Source organism: Antedon mediterranea, chromosome 9 (genome assembly GCF_964355755.1).
Source record: "Antedon mediterranea chromosome 9, ecAntMedi1.1, whole genome shotgun sequence".
Lineage (NCBI taxonomy): Eukaryota > Metazoa > Echinodermata > Crinoidea > Comatulida > Antedonidae > Antedon > Antedon mediterranea.
In genome coordinates, this window is record NC_092678.1 from 23,902,935 (window position 1) to 23,930,463 (window position 27,529).

A 27,529-nucleotide genomic window follows, 5' to 3' on the forward strand; every position below is an offset into this window, starting at 1 on the left:
TCGTGACGTCACTAGTCACACCCTGAATATTCTTGAATGGGATTCTTATTCCCTTTTCTTATTTTGATACGCTGTGTATTAATTATAACCGAAGATATGAATTTGATATCTTATGAAAGTTTAAAACATGCTCAGATGCAATATTTTGACATAAGTACATGAAGATAATAATTAGCCTATTGAATCACGATGGTGTTTAATGATAGGCTACTGTGCACTTGTCATAACCAGGAATAGGACAACAATGGACTAAAGACTTATTAAATAACTTACCTTTTGATTTTCTCAATAGACTAGTGTTTGATAGTTGTAGACAGGCACAAATGCTCCAGGTCTAAGTTAAAACAAAATGGTTTCGATATGAAATAAACGTTACTAACTACTGCTTCCTGTGGCATTGTTGTATTTTGTATAAGAACACAATTGTGCTTTATCCGGAAACGTTTAAAAGTATGGTGTATTATACTTATATGGAGGAACTTTCCACGATTACCATATATAGCACTGCACAATATTCCTATTAGTTATTAGTATCCTTCACGCCATTATTCTTCTGAAGTAGGCCTAGTAAGGGAATAGATAGCAAATATTTCCAATAAAATACCAGTATTTCACTTAACAATAAGTACTTACTTTTGGAAAGATGAGGAGTTTTAGGATATCTAGTGGCGAATCAGCGCTTTAAGGCAGCTCTTTGAAGCTAGATATATTGTAGATTTTGAACTAAATCTAGACATAAAGAAATGGAAATACCATATTTGTTAGTGTTGTAGTTTTTATTAATTATTATAATAATTAATCCTTATAAAACCAGCGTGAAAAGACGATAGATACAACTGCTGTAATTTACACAGCAACCCGAACGTCAGTTGGAGAAAATTAATAGAAACGGAGAACTGAGGCAACAATTTTTAAGCCTGGTTTTCCACTATGTGTTGATTGTGTAGTCATCTTGAATCGATTTGTGAACATTTGATAATTTCTTCAATGGTTCTTTTCATTTTATTTAATTTTTAATGCATTCACAGAATTGATAATCTTTCATTTTTGCGTGCTCAAATGTATTACTTCATATAGTTATTTTAAGAAGGAAGTGAGTGTGACCATGGCGTGACAGACATGCATACAACTTACGACATATTTTGTATATAATGGTATTGTATATAAACATTGAGATCCATGATACAGATCTGTTATTGTCAAAATGATACTGAGATACATGATAAAGTATGTTTCTTTATTGCGAACAATAATATGCCAATAGCCTAATGTAATACGTAGCAGCCAGTAACTGAATTACGAATTATATTTTATTATACAAAATTACAATATAAAAATTGACATTGAAATAGATTGGAATTTAATATTAAGAAACGATTAAGAAATTAAAGAAATCCATTATAGAAATTAATATAAATTTGAAACGTTGCAGAAAAGGTGTTTTACATTAAACATACGTGATGATTCTTTCTTTCTGAGAGCTGAATAATTTTTAAATAGTTATTATCTACAAATACAGCAGGAACGTGAATTGTCAAAAACGGTAATGATTGCAATAAACATTTCCTAACCGGAAAAAATGCTTTATGGTGCAAGATTATTATACTGTATGTGTAGGCAAGCCCAATTCCTCCCGAGTTCTAAAAAAAATGGTTCCGATCAGTGAATTAATAGTGTTTAGTGATGGTTCTTGTGACGTTGGTGTATTTATTCCAGAGCATGATGACTGGTTCTATTATGATCTCAAAATAACATTACGGAACTAGTTACGCCCTGTACACGTATAAAATAAGATACTGGTACCATACCAGTCACCAATGATTATTTATTGTGAAAATAAGAAAATGGCATTTGCTGTTTTACCCCGGACTCTTATGGCTATAGTTTAAACTTCTACCTATCACAGCAGTTGTTTAAGTAATAGTAATCATAGCTGATTTACAAATGTTGGAAAGTCCCGGGCAATCGGTATCACAGCTATACTCTGAAATTAGTGTATAAATCGATCGGTCATGTGACACGTCACCCTGAATATTATTGGTTATTTTTATGCGTTGTGTATTAAAACCGAATTAAGATATGCAGTTAACTTACAAAAGTATAATACATGCTCGTGGTATTATTCAATATTTTGACATAGAATTACATTGAAAATGAAGACGATCTATTTTATATTTAATATTGAATGATGCGATTGTGTTTATTGACTGTGTACTTATCCAAACTATGAAATACGACACATAGTATAAAAACTTAAATAACCTACCTTTTGAATTTTACAATAGATTAGTGTTTGTAGAGACAGGCGCAAATGTTCCAGGTCTAAGTTGAAACAATGGTTCCGATATGAAATAAAGTGTTGATGTATTTTATAGGACTATCTTAATTGATTCTGTATGTACAGTCTATTGTTAGAATACAACGTTGTGCCAATCTCATCAGGAAATGTTTCATGCAGGAAATTTCCACGATTATTATAAATAGAAAATGGTAATTATTTTTACCCACAGAGTGTGATATTATGGAATTTAGCCAAATTTGAAGTATCAGTGACTTAGTTTCAGACGAGCGCAATGTGACTGGAACTTGTATTTGTAAACCTTGGAAATAGTTATTAATTAATTTACCCAATCTTTTTAATGAACTTTTCACTTTCAAAACGCATACATCTAGTACAGCTGCAAGTATTGGATTCCGTAAAGTATTAGTATCATTAATGGTATTATTCAGGAATTTAAAAGTAAAAGATAGCAAATATTTCAAGCCCCATTCCCTACGTTTTTTAGATCTAATTTAAGATCACAAACTATATTTAATGTAAAAATTATACTATATGATCCTATTGCGATAACTTTTTTCGTCTTTAAACGGTTAAAAATGTGAAAAATAAGTCGATTCTAATAATTATAGCGGCCCGCTATAAATCCCAAAATGCATTGCGCGCGGATTGATATTTTTGTTTTTCACCTGTAATTCGCCCACTTTTCGATCGATCGTGAGGCCAAAACAAATGGAAGACTCCTAACTTTTCAGCGAAAATACCGGGTTTTCCCCAATTTGTATCAACGGAGTCTGGCAAAAATAGAAAGACAATTAATGCAGCAACTATACAACGTCAGGCTAGGTATATAGGTAGCGTATGATGTTCGTACGTTACCGATGTTTACCAGCTAGGCCTACAAAACTAAGCCTAGCTAGGCTAGGCCTAAGACCGTCCACGAGAGGTCGATCGCCGCGAGCTACTTAGGTAGTGCATTGTTTCTCACTTTTTATCATAATTTACCATAAAACGTACATTTAAGACAAGGAATGACATGGTTTAATGTTTTTAAAGTGATATATATGTATTATTTTCCAAAAAACGTCCAAAATTGCAGGGAAGGGGTCTTTCACTTTAAATACAATATACAGTAATGCATGGTTATTGAAATGTATCCACTTTTTAATAATTCAAGCGAATAAAAAAAACATACAATTATAGTCTTTACTAGATTATTATATTATACCTAAATACAGGTGAACTATTTCATTAATATGTAATAAACTTATTTTCTCAGGTAAGCTACCTACAGTAATAATGTAATGTTGATAGAAAATGATGATATAACTGTTTTTTTGTAACATTTTATTTTATATATTTTTTTTGCACGATAGCGTCCTAAATTGCTGGGTGTACATAATTAAATTTGGCTGAAATATATAATTATATAGTTATACTACTATATTCAAATATTATGATACTATCACATTGCTGTTATTCGTCATTACATAATAAACCTGTTAGTTAACGTTAGATAATAGTTACATAGCATTCAAGTGAAAATAAAATGTACTATATTAAACATTTAAGTGCTCTCTCGTCACTACCAGTTTCCCTGACTTATAAGTCATCACTTAAATCCTACCATAATGTCAGCTTCCGTGTCTTGGGGAATATACAGTATGCATAATAAGTAATATTGTGTTTTTAATTCAACATATTACACAGAGGCGCCAGGTAAAACATTAGCTTTAAGACGCCTCTGATTTCAATTACAATATTGTGTTTTTAATTCAACATATTACACAGAGGCGCCAGGTAAAACATTAGCTTTAAGACGCCTCTGATTACAATTACAATATTTTCTTCATATACAATATTTGATTCATTCAAGTATAAGTAAATGTAATTAGACTGATTATTTATATTACTATATAATGATAAGCTAATTTATGCATAAGATCACTACAACATTTTATCTGTAATCTGTACACGTTTGTGTTATATTTACAAATTGATTTATTTAATTAATTATGTTCAATACGGAAAGTAACATTACAATTATAAACATTTATATTTATTCTAATAATACATGCTAATGTTATTTAACTATTATTTAATAATTAAATATTTTTACTGTTTCATCACCATTATTTGCCACTGCTACTCTACGTGGATGTTGTGATAAGATGGTTAAACCTCTGGGACAGTTGATTCCATCTTCTTTTTTATCTATCCTTTTAATAAACTTTCCACTATTACTAAATAGCTGTAGTTTGTGGTCACTTGATATTATGATATTGTCGTCATTATCATCATCAACTACTACTCCTCTTGGGTGCTTCACCTTACCATCTTCATCACCTTCATTGACAATGACCTTCATCAACTTTCCCTCATTATCAAATAGTTTTAAGCAATGTTGGTTATTGTAAAGTACAAGAATATGTCCTTGTCTTGTAAGGGTCACATCAATGATATTTACAAATTTAAAACTCGTTACATCACATGTTGCTATTGTCTTAATCAGCTTGCCACTCTCAATGTTAAACATGGCTACATTGTCATCATTAGCTACATACATGACACGCGTGCTCCATCTACATGTATACCATATGGATACGTCAACTCTCGATTACCAAATGATTTAACCACCGCGCCATTCATAGTACATAATGTGATGCATTTATTTCCCCAATCACTGAATGCTATATTACCATTGTTCATTGTGTACATTCTGTTTACTTGCACACCCTCTGATAGTGTAAGCTTACCGATGCTTTCACCTGAATGCTTGTATTTGTGAATGGCATTGTCTCGACATGAAACAAGCAAGCAGTCGTCTCCGTATTTAACTACATCCTGAACGTATTTAACATTATCTATTTTTATAGTTTTTAATAATCCTACTTTCTCTACTTTGATATTCATTGGTGACTTCTTAATGTGTTCACCATCAACTCTAACATCAACCGTGCAAATCCCTGCATCTGTACATCTACCTATCACAGTATAGTCACCATTGATGTCTTTTTCTACTTCAGGGATGATAGTTTCTCCTGTTGGTTGTGTCAATGTAGCTTTTATGCCATTTGTGTTTATTTCACATTCATCAGTTTTAATTATTTTAACATCAATTGCTTGACCTGTCGACATGATCTCTGCTCCTCTTAATCTTAAATAGCGTGCCCTTGAATCTGTAATCATTCCAATGTTCTCGTGCAATGAAACAATTTGTTGATTGCTTTTAACAAAGTTAATCTCTGCATTAACATCAGATGTTGTGTTAGGCACTGCCTTGATCCTATCATCCAACGCTCTAATGACGTCATTACCGGATAACATCGCCGTTGCTTCGTTGCCCTTCTGTAGGTGATGCAGCAAATTGATGTTAGTGTCTATATACGATATCGTCGTTGTCACATCCTCTATGTCAGCATCAGTTGCCTTCCTCTTTATTTTGTACATTGCCTCCACTTCACTCTTCAATTTGTCTCCACTGTCTTTTATTCTTGTTACTAATTCCTTCACATGATTTTCAATTCCTCCCAAACTCTTTTCCCTGTTTTCATCTAGTTTCTTAACACGATCAGTTCTTACTTTAAGATCATCATTTAATTTATCTGTACATTGTTTAGCCACTTTCTGTAATTCTTCTGATGTTTGTTTAACCGTTTTAAACGCATCTGTTATGCTGATTATCTTGTGTTTTCCTTCCCATTCCATGTGATCCATGATTGGACAGTGTAAACAAATGGCAACATCGCAAACTTTACAAAACAGAGTTAGAGGTTCATTGTGGATAGAACACAAGGGTGTGTGCATGGCATTGATTTCACTGACACTCATATATCGAACATCTTCCACTAAATGCAACTTATGATTTTTAAAAAGACGATAGTTTTTATGATGGTCACTGCAACTTTTACACAAATATTGTCTGCAATCCTGACAGTAGGTTTTAGATTTACCTTCCTTTCCACAAATACATTTTGTCTGATCTGTATTTGTGAATTGTTCAGTTGTTTCTAATAGATTATTCAGAAATGTGTTTGGTGTCAATTTTTTTAAACCACCTTCTGGGATCTGATAAGATTTGGAGCAAGTTGGACATGTTACCTTCTTTTTTTTTTTCAACCAGTTTTCAAGACAACCTAAACAGAAGCTGTGAATGTTAAGGTTCTGGGTTCATGGAGTCTATTTAAGCATATTTGACACTCTAGAACCTTCTCATCGATATCTTCTAGAAATTTAGTCAAATCACCACTGGTAGCCACCTTACCATCGCTAGCCATCTTGAGTTGATCTGTGAACAATTTAGCATTTTTAATGAGTAAAAAAATTCAATTTGTTCAGTATTGGTTGTTTTCCTTTTTTAAATTATATATCGTATTAAAATACATTACACAGAATCTTAATCTTGTTTTCGGTTAGTTAAAAATAGTACCAAAAGGTCTATTTTTAAAATTGTTTTGCTAACCATTATAGATACTTATTTGGTATCTAAAAACTTTCTACCTTCATCAGTGTGTGAACTTAGTAGTAGGTACAGTGCATGCATATAGTAGATGAAGTTATATCTGTCTTTAGTCGCTTGCGTGCAACGCGACTCTACGGCTCACTATATCGGTCAGTTCGGTCGGTCGGTTGGTCAGTAAACACTAACTTGAGCACGCGACTGCAGCTATGTATATGAATTTGTTTAACTACAATTTTTTTTTTTAATTCTTGCCATTAAAATCGTGATTTGTGTATTGAAATATATAGTAATTTTATTGGATAGGTCATACAGTAGTGTATACACTTTATGAGAAGGCCATAAATACTATCATCATTAACAAACATATTGTCATTATGCATTCCTACACTCACGTGAAACAGTTTCTTTTAGATTGTTTTGCTTTCGCCTTTGAATTTGGAATTTTGTAAAGAACAATTTTATTTAGGAATGTTAATTTAGTTCCTAAACTTTATTTCTGTCAGATTAATTAACTTATAATATGCAATACACGTAGATAGTTACTATAACCTGTAGATAAAAGATGAAATCAACATAAATGATTTTCATTCTCATTATAATTTTAGTTACCGTTCAAATAAACCCCTCTCTCGAATAAAAGCCCTCCATAGAACATCATTTTGTATAAACGCCCTCTCGAATAAACGCCCCAGGGGCCTTTATTTATTTCCTTGAATAAACGCCCCGACATGCATATATTATACACAATATATATATTGTATTACAACATATTTCTATTTGTAGTAGAATTCATTGATTGACGTGATCTACAGTTTACCAATCAGTTTGATACAATTTTTACTGTATTTTAACACCGATATTAATTGTGTTGTATTTTTTCATATCTAAGTGATATTTATTTGATTATAAATGTTACCATCTTAGATAAATGCTTCCTCCGAATAAACGCCTATCTCGAATAAACGCCCCTATAAACCTTCCTGAACAATAAACGCCCCTGAGAATATGTGACTTTGGTCGTTCATGTAATTAAACTGGTTTTTTTATTTTGTAATTTAGTATCTAATGTACTTTGATTTAGTTTATCTGTAGTTTGTAAACATTAAATATTTATTGATTATCAATCATAACAAATATAAACATCCCCACTTTTTGTGGGGAGTATAAAGGAGAAAGCTGTCTAACCTTTCTAATGATAAAATAATTATTTCACATTGATACAAAGTACTTAACTTTCAGCAGATCTTTCGGAAGTTTAGGATATCTAGTGACGATGCCCTTAAGCGGTCAGATACAGTACTTGATGTTACGCCTGGGCCAAGTTGAGTGCGGCCAAACGATTCCAATAAGTATTTCAAGTATAAAACTAGTAGAGATTTTATTCACGTGACTTTGTAGATTACCCTGATTGGCTCTTTCTGTGCGATATAAGATAGTATTTGTACTTTACTCTGGATACTAGATAATCATTGTGTCTGATTGTTACCATAGAAATCTCCATACGTACACGGTCTAAAGTGTTTACATTGACAAAGTATCACAATTAACACATACAAAATTGGAAATGCAATATTTGTTAGTTTTATAGTTTTTATTAAATGTAATTTTCCAAGCATTATCCTTATAAAATCCAGCTTTCAATGACGGTATATACAACAAATTAAATTTGTCAAACAATTTTTGGAGAAAATTAATAGAAACGGAGAACTGGGGCAAACTTATATAAACCTGGTTTCCCACTAGGTGTGTATTGTGTAGGATAACAACAGAAGGCTCATTCATATACGTAATCCCACTGACTTACATCAATCCCCAAAGTATCGTGTGGAATTTGATAAATATAGCATTGCAATGGTGCGCGCAGACGCGGTCGAGCTAATGTAAACCAGGCTATTAAATTGATACCTTATAACATTAAAATTTACCATACATTGCTATTTGATATTTTTCTCATATACAATGTAAAAGCCAGCCTCCACCATAATCAAACTTACCTTTTTCTTTGTTTCGGATAAATAAGCTAAACTTATAATAACCTATGCTGCTTAATGTAAACGTTATAACTATCTTTTTATGATTGTCTTCTGTGGAATAAGCAATATTAAACCCGTCTTTGATATCTTCCTCTTGGTTGTGGAAATTTAATCTTCCATGAATCTGTCCATGGGCATTAGCTGTAAGAGTCAGTGTAGTGTTTGTGTCTAAAGAAATGGACATAATGGATGACGTTGGTTGAATAACAGAAAAGCCATAGTCAAAAAATGTCTGTACTGGCCCCCATGGTCGTTTACCATTTGATGGAAGAGGTAATGAGTGTGGTTTAATAGCATCAACTAACCAGCTCCCTATGAAATCGCCACTAGCACCAAACAAGTCAATACAACTAAACCCACTCTCAGATAGGTGAAACTTAAATGTATATAATATTGTCTCATCGTTCTGTTGTACTGAATCAGCCACAACACAATCGTTAATATCAGTGCCTGAGCTATTCTTTAAGTTGAATATAATTCCTGTTCTTCGTTTGCTGGTTGAAGCTATGACCAAATCAGGCTTTTCGTCTTTCTGATAAATCGTAGAAGAAGTTGGTGATATAACATGTAAATTATTAGCAGTCATTTTAGATGTACTAGGCCCCCATGCTACGTTTTTGTTAAAAGTAAACATATTGCCTTCATACGGGTTGACAACATTTATCAACCATCGGCCTATAAAATCATTCGTTTTTGTGTCAGGTTTTCCCGCAAATAAATTGAATTCATAAAAGCCAATGGCGTCAACACGAAATCGAAATTTTAATCTAACGGTTTGTCCTTGTCGATGTGTTTCAGCGTAAACCAACTTGTTCTCGGTTTTATTCTCCTTAGTTTTCATAGAATACAGAACATTTACCTCCTCTTTATTATAACTTATTTCAAACAAAGTTTCATTTTTATTGCATACTATTTCAGAACCTTTTGTGGTGTTTAATAATATTTCAAAAGCGTCAAACTTTTCATTTGGTCCCCAGTGTTGGAATGGCAGGTAGGGCGGTAACGGTGTAGCGTTCTTATTCAGTATCAGATAAGTAGCACCGGTTTCATATCGGTCCGTAGACACGTGTTCTTTACTTAACCTTGCAAACAGTATCAACGAATATTCTCCAATTGTAGGACATCTTACATTGAAAACAATCTTTCCTGGGTAAGAATCTGCAAATACATATTCTGTAAGATCATTTCCATTTTCGTCTCTAAAATTGAATCTGATTGGCTCACATCCTGGTCTATCAATTGTAAATTTAGTATATCCATCTAATGTTTCAATAATAGAATGTGTTACAGTTGATTTAAATCCTCCTTCGGTAAAAGCTGGAACTGTTCCCAGGAAATGTGTAAACTCTGGAAATAGTTGAGATCCTGTGACACAAGTCGCGTGTACTATAAAACTCACCAGCATATCTCTACTCTCTGCTTTCGAACGGTCCGACAGACAAACAGGCTCACCAAATAATACGACCCTATATAATCCAGCACGTGGTAGACGTAGCAACAATGTTGCTTTCTTTTCATTTTCAATCAATGCTATCGAGTTTTGAACATGCTGTTCTGTTGCTTCATCTATTAATGTATGCCTGTATGTCATCTTGTGTGTGCTCTGAAAAGTCAACTTAACTCTAACCTATTTTCATTGGCTTTTATGCAGCCTTCAGCTAACGATGGTTTCACACACAACACCTATAACAATATAATAATACAATATTAGTACAATATATCAAAAAGTAAATTACTAAAAAAATGACAATGCTGTGGCTATCTATCGATCTCCATGGAGATGCAAAAAACTAAATGAAAACAATTTAAAAAAAAAAAAAAGCCAAAAAGGAATTTTCAGGTAACACTGACCTTTCATAAATGCAACATATATCAATACAATGCATGGACATGCAGACAGAAAGATCTAAAACGTTGCAAATAAGTAAAGTACCTTATACAAACAACATGACGGTTTCACTAGCGCTTGGTTCGTCCATTTATGAACATCACTTATTGGATCATCAACCATTGCAAGTGCACTGTCGTCTGGTTTGTGAGAATGACGTAACGTTTCTGGTGGTGTCAGAAAGTAGTCTTCATTCCATTGGAAAACATATCTATATTTGTCATTAATTTTCTCTGCAATAAAACACAAACGGTAACAAGATTAGTGCTTGCAGTTGACCCGATACACGTACGGTATCATGTCTAATGACAACAATTATAAACAGTCAGCAGTTTGTTTATAGACGCAACTTTGTCCCACATGGGCGCTACTGTATAGTATAGCATATCCTGACACTTTTAGTGTATCATCAACAATTCGCTGACCAAATGTAGAAATAATTATAAGTTACATTTGATAAATTATATTAAATTGCCGTGGCTCAGGTAAGGGGGTATAACAACTCACACAGTTCTGGATCTGCAAACAACCCAGCATCTAAAACGTCCATCACTTGGTAGACGTCACCAGCTAAAGTGACGAAAACATCGGTCAAAGGAAGTTGTTAGTGTAAAATCTTTATTTGATCTAACCTTTTTTTCGAAAAAAAAAGACGGATAGCACCTACCTGCATATCCAGCTGCCCACGTAGCATCACATAGAAACCAAGTGTTTGATATCCTGATGCGATTCCACGCATGTCTAAATTTCTTCGATTTTTCTCCATTCACGAGGTCATTTCCAATCCTGTATCCAGCTCCCTTTGCTATTCCGGTAATTTTCTCACATGTTAAATCACACAAGCTAAAGATTAGAAATAAATATTCCATTTATTAGAAAAGTAAGCTAAGTAGGCCAGCTACATTGTAAGTTAATTAGGCCTCCCACATAAGAAAACAACACATAAAGTCTGCATGTTTAACTCACCGACACATTTCCAAGACAAGATTTGAAAATCCATCGCAGACAGCAGAACCTTGGTTCAAGACGTCTTGATGATGTGATGATCCTCTGTGCTGATTGGTTGTCAGGAAGTCGACGTCATAGGCTATATTGGTAGCCACCCATCTTATTATAACGCGTGCTTTATCATACTCGCTTGATGTGGACTCCACCAAGTAGTCCACTAAATTTTTAATGTTCTTTTTCAGTGATTTTGGAGCCTAAAGAATGATGTAAAATATTATTTTTTAGTGAACACCAAAAACTGATTTATATTAGACGTATTTAAGATGATTGGCGGAGAACGATTTGATCTGATTTGAATATTTTATAAGCGACAATACGACAGCACCGAGAAAAAAAAAATGATTTTAGTGCATTAGATTTATAATCACAAATATTTTAGTTTTATTAGATAAGTTGAGATTGTATGTAGCAAAGGTATAATGTGAAACGAATCTATAAACCAATTCTTCACTCGAACTCAATAGAAATACTTTATAAATCATGATATTTTATTTTACTTTACAAAAATGATTTCACGGTTTAAATATCAGTTACCTTGTCCACATGCTGATCAAGACGTTCCACTGCCTCAAAGCCAGGATAGATAGCTTTATGTTCGGGTGAAAAGAATCGATCCAGGTCATACTTGGTCACAATTTGAGGTTCAGGTCTTGGAAATGCTTTGCAGGCATCGCTATATCGTGTCAACTGACGCCCATCATTGCGCGCATCCCCCGTGACGTCAGCATCTTCAGAATGAGTAGCCTTATTTACTTGTTCAATTTGTAAAGTTTTATTTTCTTTTGGATATTCGGTGTTTTCACCTGCCTTGTTATTTTCTTTAATATCTGGAGGTGGTATTTCTGATGTCAGCACCCTCGTACTTTTGGAAGACCCACAACACCCCATCGGGTGACCGTTTCTTGTCTATTACAACCTAAAAGACAATTAACATTCATTAAAATCAGTTTCGAAAGTACTGTGTTTCTTTTAGTTACAACATTTTTTTTTGTTGAGGGGTACACTTTTCCGACCTTTAACTTGCACGCGCACATACTATAGACCTATTATGTAACTGAGAGTAGTATACAAAGTATACCCTTTCCCATGATTGTATCACGAGTTGGGCCAATTTAACTGCATTACATTATCAGGACGTTTCATTTTGGCATAGCATATAAGCCATACAATGTGTTTTGATTTGATTTTATGAAGCCTTAGCATAACAATTTGATGAACAATTTAATTTCTCATTTAAGTACAAACAGTGAAATCTCTGCCCAGTCTGTCTCTACTGCTTGTGGGTATTTTGATAGGTCGACAGTATTAATAGTTATTGTTATGATACCTTCATTGTGCTATTTTGACACCTGCTGCGCTTTTGTCTAATGACAGGGTAAAATCAGAACAACATGAGTGTGATCATAGGCCTAAATCTCACCATATCGAATAATATTAATATATTAGCCTATAATAATCCAAAATTTACTGGCCTGAACTGTCTATCCATTCAAGAATAAGTAAACATTTATCTGTGTGTAATCAGTAAAAGTACATATTGCGTGTGTATTACACCTGGGTAAATAACACTAACGAGAAGTTCAATAAGAAATACGGGTTTACACCGGTATTTTATCTGCCTAGGCCTATTGAATAAAAAAGTAAATATTTAATCTATCTAAATTTATATCCATATATACATCCATAGAGATTTCTTATAAACTCACCTGATAGTAGTACAGTAAAATGCAACATTTAACGGGAAGTACAATAATAAATACCTCCTTAATCTAACATATACAAATTGTTCCCATAGAAACGATAAACAATACACTTCGCGGATCAATGCGTCTATCGATTCTATCTCTTGATGTATTATTACGTAAATGTGACCTCTGATATTACTGTCAATACAGCTTGATACGAAACAAATGATGGCAGGCCCGTAGCCAGGGGGGGTTTTTATGGTTCGACCCCCCACCCCCTTAACCGACTGCGAACCCCTATCCCCGACATCCACAATACCTCACCACACCCTCATCTCTGAAAATCCTCCAAATACGTGCCCCACAATACAAAAGGTTGTTTGTAAATTGAAAAATTCGTAAACTCGTTCGTGAATAACTCATACCTTATTGTTAAACAAATGAATTGGTTGCCGATTTTCACCTGAAAAATAATACGAATTTTTGGTCCCAGGATGTAACATGATATTGACGCGAGCTTGGGCACGAACGAATCGTACAAAGAACACCGCTAGACAACCGCGTACCTATTGTTTCGATCACTGGCAGTCAGCATGCATAAAGTATATAGCCTTCCGACGTACATCAAAAAATGGAACGCTGCGGTTACCTACAATATTTATGTGTGGCTATGAAGTATAGTGTATCATCATCATAGAGGATTATAGTGAATTTAATATATTACACTATAATATCTATGGTATCATGTACTGTAGTTTACATTAGGCCTATGGCATTCGATTATTTTTTTCTAGACCACCAGCCGATACCTAGGCCTACTCAACTGTATCAATACCACCTATTTACATTGATATATTTAGTTTCCTCAACAAATTGCTGTAAATAAATATAGATAGAGCTATCAGGGGCGGTCGCAGGACTATTTTAAGAGGGTTGCCCAAAGACTCCAGGGCTGTAGACACTGAGTATTTGAGCAAGCAAATTGTTAAATGACACCCCTAGATGGCCGCAAATAGTACTCTCGCACGTAAATTTATGATAATTTTTTTTTCGTTCAATGCAAACGTCACGGGGAAGTCTCCGATTAAGGTACTTTTGGTACGGTAATACAGTCTAATAACTGTACTCAATTAATGTAAATTAATTATCAATTAATAATTTTAAAAAGTTGTACAAAAAATATGAAGCAGTTGCTATAACTATATTGAGCAAAAGGTTAAATTGTATAATTTGGAATTTTAATTCATTTAAAAATGCTAAATAAAGTCAGATGTTAAAACCACATTTTCCAAAAATTCATTTTCATTTATCCACTATAAACTTTACAAAAGTGTTGTTTTAAACCACACTCCAAATAAAACAAAGAAAATAATGATAGGAAATTTGCAGAAAGAAGCAAACTTTGCTCTGTTACCGGTATAACACGGTTCAAATTTTGGAACGTCTATAAATTACTACGGAAATTCGGCCTATTTACGACGAACGTACGGAAATGAAGATAAATAGGGTACTACACGCATCGGAAATACAACACTATACGCACAATTATGATTTGGCCTAAAAATTGGCCTTAGATTATGGAAAACCCCCGGCAAAACGCAATAATTATGGACAAATCGATTATTAGCCTTGGCAATATGCCTAATATTTAAAAGGAATGAATATAGGCTATATTTCGTTTGTCGATGAATTTTTTAAATCATGTGTGAATGATTGATCCATTAGAGGTAATCTGTGATGGTTCTAATAACACTGCTATGCGTGCGTAATTTGTGAATAACGTAGTAGTATGCTACATACACGAGCCTAGATAGGGAGGATCTGTACTGTCGTTCATTGCGAGAGGAGGGGGAAGTCCGGTAATGTGTCATGAAAAATGTAACAAGCCAGAGATGAAATAAAATTACTAACATTTAGCTGATTGTCGTTGTTTTAGTCGTCGTCAGAAGTTTATCGACCGACATCTATTTCTCATGTGTAAAGTAGAGCGTTTCTTTGATTGAATAATTTTTTTTGTATTATAACACAAGTTCATTTTGGATTTTCAGTAAATTACCAATGGTTTATTCAAAGTCAAACTGTAACTAATCCCTCACTATTCAATCAAAATGTTATTATACTACTATATTGTTGAAAAATGGATTGCGTGACATGAAAATAGATTGATAGTAAAATGTAATAAAGAGACACGTTCTTGTCTGGTTATTAGGTATGCATGCTCTGATAAAGCAGAGGATTATTTTTGTAGCGTTCCATTTAAAATAGATTTTATTACAAAGAAATATTTTGGTTGTGAAGGTCGTTTTAACAATTAGGCTAATATCAAAACATTCAACAATGATAAAATGCCCAGCAACTCTGTAACTACTTTATGACTAAGCCTATCAAGTTCCGTGTCCGGATGGTATACGATGAAATGGAACTCAATTTCAATTTAGTGGCAGAAACAACATTTAGTATGAAATTAATTAAGGCTGTTGCCCGGGCCACAAGGGAAACACAGTGACAGTGGGACAGTGACCCAAATACTTAGTGTCCGAACCCCCCCCCCCCCCCCCTTGACAGATCCTGGCTACGGCCCTGGATGGGCAATAATATCTGTACCGATAAGATAAGTCGTATTTGTTTGGTAGAGTTTATGCTCAATGTGAATTTGATGTTAAAAATAGGCCTACTGTAATAAATGAGAAGCACCAGACTCTATAGCATTTTAAAATAAAATATGGCATGATTACATTTTTCATAAACACTCGATCGGACGTATCCCAAAATAATTGTAATGTTGTGAGCGATTCTACATTATGGCATATAATTGCGTACTTTCGCCGTGGAAAAATTAAATATATTATTAATTATTATATTATATATTTCGTTTACTATTGGTTCCTTTTTTGATTATTATTATTTCAATATACTTGCATTGTCATCAAGTACGAGATAGGCGCATTCAAACGATGATATATCAACAATCTCTGCACGCAAACTATGTATATCTAAGTGTATTAATGACGTTAGACTGTAAGAACAAGAATGTACTTATTCACGCATAAAAAACACAAAATCATTAACATCTAAAAGGTTTCTATGGCAACGTCAAGCGATCTTTTCAAAGCCGCTATTGTCTTCAGTGGTGTACAACGTCAGTGTGATTGAGATAGTGAAATGTATTTACAAAAATAGCTATATTTATACTGTGTGTTATTTTATGGTTATTTTAGGTGTAAGAGAGGACTGCCCAAATCACATAATAACATGTAGATGTATGTTGTGGACCCTACGTACGTTAGTACTCATTAGTACAGCTGATAGGCCTACTGTAAGTATAACCACTTTGTATAATGGTAATAAATAGTGCATAGTACTGTATACGTTAATGAGTTTACTGCAAGTGCGTTAGGAAGTCACTGATGATTGATGGAGGTTAGTATAAGGTTGATAATGATAATGATAATGGTGATAGTGACAACCATAGTGGTGATGATGATGATTATAACAAGATGATGTTAACAATGATGTTGATATGTGAATATGATGATGGTAATAAGAGGAATATTATGATAAAGATTAATGATGATGATAATGATGATGGTGATGGTGACAACCATAGTGGTGATGATGATGATTATAACAAGATGATGATAACAATGATGTTGATATGTGAATATGATGATGGTAATAAGAGGAATATTATGATAAAGATTAATGATGATGATAATGATGATGAGGGTGATAATGCTGATCGTAATGATGATGAGGGTAATAATGATGAAGGTGATGATGATGATGATGATGGTAATGATGATGAGGGTGATAATGATGATGAGGGTGATGATAATAATGGTAATGATGATGAGGGTGATGATGATAATGATGATAATGATTGTAATGATGATGAGGGTGATGATGGTAATGATGATGATGAGGGTAATGATGATGGTAATGATAATGGTGATGATGATGATGGTGATTAATGATGTTGATGGTGATGATGATATGGTAATGATGACAGCTTAATGAACAAAGATGCATATTAATTATATTATATAACCAGTACCATTAGTTAAGGATACTGATAACAATTTTTTTTTTTAAATCAAATTGTTTCCATACAGGAATGAAGAAACAGGAAAAGATCATTGCTTATGGATGTTATATTGTATCGAAGATCAATATCATTGCTGAATCTCTGATGATGAGTCATCACAACAAATAAGATACCAAAGAATAAAAATGAACAAAATTAAAGTATGGTACAAAAACAATACATGTGTGTATTACATACACAGAATTAGAAATGCATGACAGGATTACCGCTAAGCTCCAGCTTTACAATATAAAGTGATTATTACATACAGATTTAATCATGGGAAATATATGTAATAAAACATTGGAGAAAATTGAGTATCTAGGAATCAGCCAAGAAGATGGGCCTGAGACAGAATGGACAAGACAGAATATGACGTTTAAACAAAACCCTATGTACCGGCTGGTGTACTTCAGTGGTAAAGGAACGCTAGTGGCAAAAGCCAATAAACATGGAGCGACTGGGAAGAAGATGAAGAAATACATAAAGCAGAAGATACAGGAGTATCTATACAGAGATGGTGATGGCAAAGAATTGACCAAACTTGAATATGCAAAATATATGTTTGAAAATAATTATTTAGCTGTAAAGAAGGTAAGATTATTTTTTAAATTCACTTCATTTATTATTTGTGAAACAATTTAATGTAATAATGTTTAATGTAAATGTTCTATTTAAACACATCTCCCTGATTAAACATATAACTGTCCTTCAACATTAAAAAGATGCAGTTGGTCACACTTTTGGTGTTTTAATTTTTAATGAATAAATTAATTAGGAATAATTGTTAATGTACCAATACACTTTTTCATTCAAAACTATTAAAATCTTCTTATAGGCAGATCCAGGTCCATAAAAAATGTCAATGCAAAAGATAGGACATAAGTTCTTATTTCATAATCCTGGATCCGCAACCGCTTCTACTATTATCATCTTATAAATACTATTATTTTTCTATTTTAATAATTAAATGCAAAATCATTGTTATATCTTTGTAAAACAGGTTAACAAAGTCCAAATGTCATCAGAAGAGTTGATAAGAAATCTGGAACGTCATGAAACAATAGTTAGCTTTGATAAATTTGAGCAACATCAAGTTTGCTGGGATCTCAACAGACGAGGTGAAGTTGGAGAAACAATTCTACATTTGTGTTTTCTCAACAACACAGAACATCACAGAGCATTGGCGCACACAATCATGGAATGTTACCCACAAATGGCCCTGGACATTTATGAAGGACCTGAATATTATGGTATTTAATTTAATATTCTTCAATAATAAATAATATTCTATAGAATTAAATCTTCTATAGAATAAAATAGTTGATGAATTATTTAATATAGTATGTTCCTCTATATAAATACCATTTAGTACATTATTTCTGCAGTATGCACGCATATCATCATCATATCATTATCAATATATTTATCAATATCATTAGCATCATCATAATAATTAATATTATCATTGGTATCACAAACCTCAATTTATTTTCACTATTACAGGAGAAGGTATGCTGCATATGGCTATTATCAACAATGATATTGAATCAGTCAACTTGCTTATTCACACATACTTCGTTCCCATCAACCAACGTGCGACAGGAAGATTCTTCTGCCCAAAAGACCTCAAAGACAAAGCAATGGTGGAGAAGAATCTAAAAACGAGTAAATTTGAAGGGGAGACGTATTTTGGCGAGTATCCACTTGCATTTGCAGCTAGTGTTGGTAGCACAGAGATTTACGATATTATCCTGAACGCAAGTGTTTCTGGGAAATCCAGCGGAGAAGTTGATCCAAATGATCAGGATAATTTTGGCAATACTGTTCTTCACATGATTGTTATTCACAACCAAGTGGTAAGCAGGTTATATATCATTGTAGTTAATTATTGTATGTGATGAGTTTTTGAATGTGATGGTCATTATATTTATCATTGTTAGTACCATCATCATCTTTATTACCAGTATCATCATCATCATCTTTATTAACAGTATCATCATCATCATTAACAGTATCATCATCATCATTAACAGTATCATTATCATCATCTTTATTAACAGTATCATCATCATCATCTTTATTAACAGTATCATCATCATCATCATCTTTATTAACAGTTCCATCATCATCATCTTTATTAACAGTATCATTATCATCATCTTTATTAACAGTATCATTATCATCATCATCTTTATTAACAGTATCATCATCATAATCTTCATTAACAGTATCATCGTCATCATCATCTTTAGTAACAGTATCATCATCTTTATTAACAGTATCATTATCATCATCTTTATTAACAGTATTATCATCATCATCTTTATTAACAGTATCATTATCTTTATTAACAGTACGATCATCTTTAGTAAAGTATGTTCATCATCATCATCATCTTTATTAACATTAACATTATCATCATCATCACCATCATCATCATCATCATCATCATCATCATCTTATTAACAGTATCATCATCATCATCATCATCATCATCTTTATTAACAGTATCATAATCTTTATTAAAGTATGTTCATCATCATCATCTTTATTAACAGTATCATCATCATCTTTATTAACAGTATTATCATCATCTTTATTAGCAGTATCATCAGTCATCAGCATCATTTATATCATCATCAGTGGTTTAACATACTGTAGGGGAAATAGACCCCTGGTTTAATATCTTTTTACTGAGCCCTGCTCATAGATGATACGCCACTGATCATCATCTTCGTTCTAATCATAACCATTGTCATCATTATCCACATCATCTATCATTGTCATAATCATAATTGTTATCATTTTCTATCATAATCATCTTTCTTCATTCATTTCATTATTTCACAGCATATGTTCAATTACGTAGCTAGCCACAATAAGATGCCTGCCAATTATGAAATAAGAAACAAAGCGGGCCTTACACCAATGGAGCTGTCCTTTCAGTTAGGCCGTAGCCAATTGTTTTCTAACCTGCTAGACCTTGCAAGCGTACCACAGTGGTCTTTTGGAAATATTACCTATGCTGCTTACCCGCTTTCGTTAATTGATACGATTGGGAAAAATGGAGAAACAAGTGAGTATCTTATTGAATGCTTATCCCTAATACTCACCTTTCGTAATCCATACTACGTCTAATTATTGAAAAATACTTTTCTGAACACAAACATCTTGATAATATTATGATTATTTCATATGAGGTTTAATTCATTTAATTTTTTTCTTTATTTCCAGATGAAAATTCAGCTCTCCGGATTATTGTTCGAGGAGAAACACAGGAACATCTTGAAATGTTGGATGGGGAAATTATCAACACACTACTGATGGAAAAATGGAAGACATACGCACGGGTTAGTTAGACATATGCACGGGTTAGTTAGACATATGCACGGGTTAGTTAGACATATGCACGGGTTAGTTAGACATATGCACGGGTTAGCTAGACATAAGCAAGGGTTAGTTAGACATATGCACGGGTTAGCTAGACATGCACGGTTTAGGAGCTATCTTATTTTATAATACTTTCATTGTTTGTTGAGACTATACTAAATGTTATGTGTTCCTTTGATGACTAAATTGTACTGATGTAGTTATAAAGGAAGAATAGGGATGCAGTTGTCAAAAAGTAATTCTGCTGCGTATAGTTGCTTCATGCGTTGTTAAAAGCGAAGGCTTGCATGTCAGTGAATTTAATCATTCTAAAGATTGGTATTAATTATTGGAATGTAATTGTAAATAGTGTTTTTTATAATACTATAGTACCAAATTTGTATATTAATAGTTAATGGTCGCTTGTGTTTTACCTTACATGTTATTTTTTTTTGTCTCATAAGTAATGATTTATATTTTCATTTCAGAACAAATTCTATTTCAAGTTTGTTTGGGCGTTGCTGCATTTATGTCTTCTTTCAATTGCTGTGTATCTACGTCCAAAAGGAGACCTCATGTCGTCAGACCCTGATGGGGGCTTAGCAAGATTCAATATATGCATGGTAATTATATTCTCAACACTTTCTATTAAACAGTAGAACACCTACAGGCACACTTTCAGTACCCAACAAAGTATCTGCTATAGTATTAAAACATTTAATACCCCTTATTAGTGTTTCAATTGAAAGTCTCTCCTTTTTTTCATAACATCCAACATTGAGCAACTCGCCAATTACAAGATGGCCAGATATTTTTATAATTTATCGTTCTTAAAAACTAAATCCCATTGAAAGCTTAGGGAATTGAGTTGAAAGAGTTGTGAGTAAGGTACAACCCTGGCCCTGTAGGTCAGGATTGAACACCGGCCTTTGGGATTGGAAGGCAAGCATCTCAACCATCGGCTACAGCTATCTACCTTTAAGCTCTGTCTTCACTATCAAACGAGTTTGAAAAAAAAGTATGATATGCCCAATGATCGTGATATATGCTTACATATGGTAGTGATGATATCATCATGTCTATATATAAAATTTTTTTGTCACATAAAGTTTGATAGTGTAGACAGAGCTTAATAGAGGTGTGATCTTAAGAGGGTTTTCAGTGTAATAATAAATTGTATTACTGGATTTATGTGTGTGATTATTTATTAGGTTATCATTGTTGTCTTTAACACAGGTAAGATGGGTAGCAGAGATTTGTGTTTTAATTGGCTGTGTTGCAAAAACAGTTATTGAGATTAGAGAAATTATCTCACGTGGATCCATCAAGTCATACCTCAAGAGTCTGGTAAGATTGTATAATAACTATACTAGGTCTAGTAGAAAGACATGGTAAAGAAATAAACCAATTAAGATAATATATTCTGATTGGTAGCCTGTTTAATTTGGTAATTGATTTATGTAATAGTAGTAATTCATTCATTCAATCTTTTATTTCTTAATCTCTGGTCCATAGAAAATAAAATTACGTAAATTAATCAATTTAAAAGAAAACTGTACTCAACTCAATGATGTACAAATAGTATTTACATTTTTATAAATTTTTTCCATTTTTAATTAATATTTTCTCTATCTTTCAGTTTTCTTCTTTCCTCTGTTTATTTTTATTTTTTCTGATTTTCATTAAACCAATGAATTATATTTTTGTTTTCAGTATATGATGCCAGCAAAGTCAGCGTTTTTAATATCCATCATCATGCTCTACCTCTGCGTACCATTTAGATTGTGTCGCCTAAAAAATGTAGAAGAAACATTTCTTTCAATACTTCTTCCATTTTCCTGGTGTTATATATTATTCTTTTATAGGTGAGTCAAAATTTGACAATTTAATTGTTTTCTTGAAAGAATTTCATTTAGCTTCGATTTTGTATAGATGACAAATTTCGTTTTTGTAAAAGCACAAGTTAACGGAGTGCAAGGATACCTTAAGCCTGAAAGAAAATGCATATGCAGTAAATTTACCTTGAAATATATAATACTGGTTATGTCTTTCAGAGCAATGAAGAGACTGGGACCATTTATTCACATGATTTATGAAATGTTAATGGGTGATCTGCTTCGCTTCTCAATTATCTATACAATTTTTATTTTTATGTTTTCACAAGGTAAATAATAATGTTTTAATTTTAATTTGATTTATAGTTATTGTTTTAGTTTGTTATTTATACTGGGTGACCTCTTCAGACTGGTCTCCAAGAGGGCACATGTTATGATAATACACCGGGGTAACCCCTACTCATTTCGAAAGATGTACCTTTAAAGTACACTGAGCTAGATGTATACACTGGTTTATAGTCCTTATCCGAGTCCTTATCGAGAAGACTCGAAACCTTGCCGATGTTATGGCTACGTAAATACGGTTCCACTGTCGTAACCGCTCGGCCACTCACTCGCACACTTGTTAGTAATATCACATAGATATCCAAAGATATCCCACGCCACTAATTGAGGTGTACACAAATCTAAACTTTATTTTGCCACTAAAACTAAACATGCTTGTCTCCTAATGTTTAATATATTGTCTTTTTTAGTGTTTTTCTATATGTACAAAGAGACAGACCACGAGGCAACAGATGACACCTTTGCCACAGCTCATGGCTCTGTAATGTCTGTGTTTAAAATGACCTTAGGTGACTTTTCTGTAAGTAATACCATTTTTTCTAAGTGTTGTAGTAGATACATAATACTTATCCCTGAGACCCCTGGTGTAGGTACGCTGAGTGGGCCTCCAACGCTGGACGCCTCAGGCGTTTTTAGCTTTCTTTGACTTATTTGAATGCCTTTTTATTCCTTCGGGCCATGTTCAGCAGCCCCAATAAGTTTGGTGGTACCCTGGGTTTAGCCAGTGAGAGCTCATAGCCGTTACACCACTAAGTATAGCTAGCCAGTCGTTGATATCCGAAAGTCAGCCCATAGAAGAGAGGAAAAAGAATGTGAAACACTTTTGTGGTGTAACACTATTTAATGTTGTCATACTGTTCTATAAAAATGTAAGAAATCAACGTAACTTTGTGGGGCTATGTCATTAGCACTGTTAACCTAAAGCTGTAGGTCTTTCCCTAGTAGATAGTAGTGCAGTCGACTCTCTGAAAACAGAAAGACTCCCAAACCAGACTTTTTTAAATCCAAATTAATTTATACCATTAAAAACACATTCTGAATACTAGACTTCCCAGAAAACTTTTTGTTTAGGTCAGCCCAATACAAGGGTGTTCGGTATTGGGAGATTTAACTGTATATAAGTACATACTTTTTAAAGACTAAATAGCAAAATGATAATTATTTTGAAATACTTTTATATTTTTAGGATGATTTGTTTGACAAAACAGAGCATTGGCTTTTATCAAGAATTGTCTTTGTATTATTTGCTATTTATCTACCAATCTTGTTGCTTAATATGTTAATAGCGATGATGGGTCGCACTTACACAAAAATCGAACAAAAGGCAAAGAGGGAGTGGAGAAGACAGGTACATAATCTACAAATGTTGAATATCAATTTAGTTACCCCATCTATATTTGTCTGACATAATTTAATTTATCAAAATCAATCAAAAATAAAATCTAGCTTATATAAAAGTTACACTGTGACAATGTGTCAGTGCGAACTGAAATGAATTGTATTGTCACCTAACTTGTTTTTACCAAGTCAAGGAGTTAATCAAACTTTGTGGTAATGTACCGACCAAAATCATCTTAAGAAAGTGCTTTGTTAAAAAAGTATGTGACTACCAACTGAAATTTTCTGAAACTTGTCTAAAGCTCTGTCTACACTATCAAACTAGTTTGTCAAAAAAAGTGTGATGTGCCCTAAAATATGGTAATGATTTGGCCACATATGGTAGTGATATGACATCATCATGTTCATATAATTATGGGAACATTATCATTTTTTGTCACATAAAGTTTGATAGTTTAGACAGAGCTTAATATGACTAAACATACTGATTGTCACTCTGGCCCATAAGTGATAACATTATTTTTCTTAATTGTTTGTTTTACAGTTAGCAATCATAATTTTAAATGTAGAAAGAGCCATTTCTAAGAAAGACTTAGCCCAGATGCGATTAAAATATTCCACTGAGATTACAGTAAGGCGTAAACAAAAGAAGGTTATTAAGAAGAGTTCATCGCGTGTTGGTTCTTGTGCGAGCTTCTACGAGGACCAGGATGCATCTAGGTAAACTTCTTTTTCTTCATTTTATCTTTTTATTTATCGACAATTATACCTAGCCACTTCAAAAGTCATTTTGTAATGGCTGTTGTGCATTAAATACTTAGTGTGAATAAGAATATAGAATGCCGAAAGTGTAACATTAAAATCTATAAACAACACAAGTTTCATTTTGTTGTCAAAGCTGAATACTTACTACAAAAAATAACTGTTTAGATACAAAATAAATGAACACAAAGTTATAAGCAGGTAGAAAAGGAGAGAAATAGAAAAACACACCATACTGTACCAAAAATGATGTTGTGTGTTGTACTGCCAGGGTCCAGGGTTCAATTCTAAGCTTGTACCAATTTAACTCATGCCTGTTTCTACTCCACTTTCTTAAGGATCAAAATGATACCTAATTTGTAAGTGCCTATAGTTTCCATCTTGTAATTGGTTATATTCTGTAAATCATATACAGTTAAATTATATATTACTTTTTTTTTACCTTTTTTCAGTTCTAGAACAAATCTTATGAGTTTGTCTACATTGTATTCACGGAGCAACTATCATGCACCGTCAAATGACACAGAACAGGAGTCAGTGACGGGTCAGAATTGTGAGGTAGAAGAAGAAGAGAAGGAAGAAACCTTTAGAGCTCTCATGTTTCTAAAACGATCTGACCCAGAAAAGAAAAAGAACTGTAGTCAAGCTCAACAAAATTGGATGGTAGGTATAATTTATAAACATATTCAGAGATTTTCTGAAGATATTTATTAATTATTTATTTATTTTATTTATGAAGGTGGTCTATTTTTAACATAGGCCTATAAATAGTATTTTAACATTGCCTATTGCAATTGGATTTATTTTTCTTTGTTGTTTTATTGTATTAATTATACCAAGCAAATTTCCATTTTCAAGTGGACAAATAACATTTCTTGAATCATCCATCTGAAGCTGATAATTAGGAACCCTCATAACAATATAAATTTTATATAATTAATTCATAATTAGCTAAATAATAAAATGTATAATAGAAAAAAAATGGGTTTAGAAATTAAAATTTGATTTAGTTTTATTTAACATCTGAGAAAAATATTTTTTTAGGAAACATTTGATGGAATCATGTCGAACATCAAAAGGACGATAGTTTAGGAGGCAAGCGAGAACCTTTAAAATGAAGGCATTCATGTTGATATTGATATCTGTTATGAAGAAGAAGAGTATTGATACAAAATTCCTAAAAAATAACAGCTCATGACTACTATTACACTTAAAATAAAACATCTTGACTTGGTAGGATGTGCTGTAATGTAATCTACACCTCATTCATGCGTTATCTGTTTACTGCAGTACCGGGGTATTTTTATGTATTTAGTATCCTAAAAAATAATCTTTTTTTTTTCAGAAATCTATGAAGGCAGCAAAAAACAAAAGTAAAAGTAGTAATGAAATGAAATTGACTAAAAAGGAAAGTGTAAACAGAGAGGTAGTACAAAAAATAGAGAATAGTTTACCAAATGTAGCAAGCTGAACACCATTTAATAGCTACAATACTAATCAGTTTACAGCGGTCGCTCTACAACAACAAATTTTTTAGAAAACAGTTATATGTACTGTAGAAAATTTCATTTTGAAAAAATTCCTGGGCAACAGGGATTTTTGTTGCAAAAATATTCCCACATATATGCGCAGAAGTACAAAAATAAAGCGATTTTTGCGCATAATCAAAGAAGATTAAATATCGGCATATTTTTGCTGATATTTTAAGAAATCCCTGAATTATATGTAGAAATATGTTCATATAGATATCATGATGCTGAATAAATATATGCAAAAATATTCCCACATATATGGGCAGAAATGCAAAAATATAGCACTTTTTGCACATACCATGCACATACTCTCAGAATTATCGAATATCGGCATATTTTTGCTGATTTTTTTAGAAATCCCTGAATTATAAGCAGAAATATGTTCATATATTGAAAGAGCATCCTCATACGCTGCTATGTACCAAATTTCATCAAAATCCGAGATGGTCGAAATTTTACACCTAAAAAATCCCAGGGATCCATCTTGGATTTTGCTGAAATTTTGTACATAGCATCATATGGTGATGCTGAATAAATATATGGAAAAATATTCCCATATATATGCGCAGAAGTGCAAAAATAAAGCAATTTTTGCGCATAATCAAAGATGAATAAATATCAGCATATTTTTGCTGAATTTTTAAGAAATCCCTGAATTATATGTAGAAATATGTTCATATATAAATAGATATGATGATGCTGAATAAATATATGCAAAAATATTCCTACATATATGCGCAGAAGTGCAAAAATAAAGCAATTTTTGCGCATAATCAAAGATGAATAAATATCAGCATATTTTTGCTGAAACTTAAGAAATCCCTGAATTATATGTAGAAATATGTTCATATAGATATGATGATGCTGAATAAATATATGCAAAAATATCCCCACATATATGCGCAGA

The 27,529-nt window shown here is 32.9% G+C and overlaps 2 protein-coding genes and 1 long non-coding RNA gene across 3 annotated transcripts; 1 reads left to right on the top strand and 2 right to left on the bottom strand.

Moving 5' to 3' along the window:
- Positions 1–303: 303 nt before the first annotated feature.
- On the bottom strand, positions 304–2,385 carry LOC140058958 (uncharacterized). The gene is made up of 3 exons (XR_011847082.1): positions 2,267–2,385; positions 634–729; positions 304–334 (listed from the first exon to the last, which is right to left on the bottom strand). It is a non-coding gene; the product is annotated as an uncharacterized lncRNA (long non-coding RNA).
- Positions 2,386–8,354: 5,969 nt separating this feature from the next.
- LOC140058341 (uncharacterized) lies at positions 8,355–13,427 on the bottom strand. Its single transcript, XM_072103904.1, has 6 exons — positions 13,376–13,427; positions 12,204–12,585; positions 11,628–11,863; positions 11,329–11,504; positions 10,707–10,894; positions 8,355–10,376 (listed from the first exon to the last, which is right to left on the bottom strand). The coding sequence occupies exons 2-6, from the start codon at positions 12,555–12,557 to the stop codon at positions 8,691–8,693; spliced, it is 2,640 nt and encodes an 879-aa protein (XP_071960005.1). The 5' UTR covers positions 12,558–12,585; positions 13,376–13,427; the 3' UTR covers positions 8,355–8,690.
- A 3,162-nt stretch (positions 13,428–16,589) lies between these two features.
- Positions 16,590–27,231, top strand: LOC140059417 (transient receptor potential cation channel subfamily V member 5-like). Its single transcript, XM_072105322.1, has 15 exons — positions 16,590–16,670; positions 17,467–18,032; positions 18,442–18,691; positions 18,945–19,297; positions 20,292–20,517; positions 20,676–20,791; positions 21,299–21,433; positions 22,047–22,157; positions 22,524–22,675; positions 22,865–22,974; positions 23,401–23,510; positions 24,177–24,338; positions 24,873–25,048; positions 25,543–25,753; positions 26,436–27,231. Exons 2-15 carry the CDS (start codon positions 17,718–17,720, stop codon positions 26,559–26,561), a joined length of 2,553 nt encoding a protein of 850 aa, XP_071961423.1. The 5' UTR covers positions 16,590–16,670; positions 17,467–17,717; the 3' UTR covers positions 26,562–27,231.
- Positions 27,232–27,529: the final 298 nt, after the last annotated feature.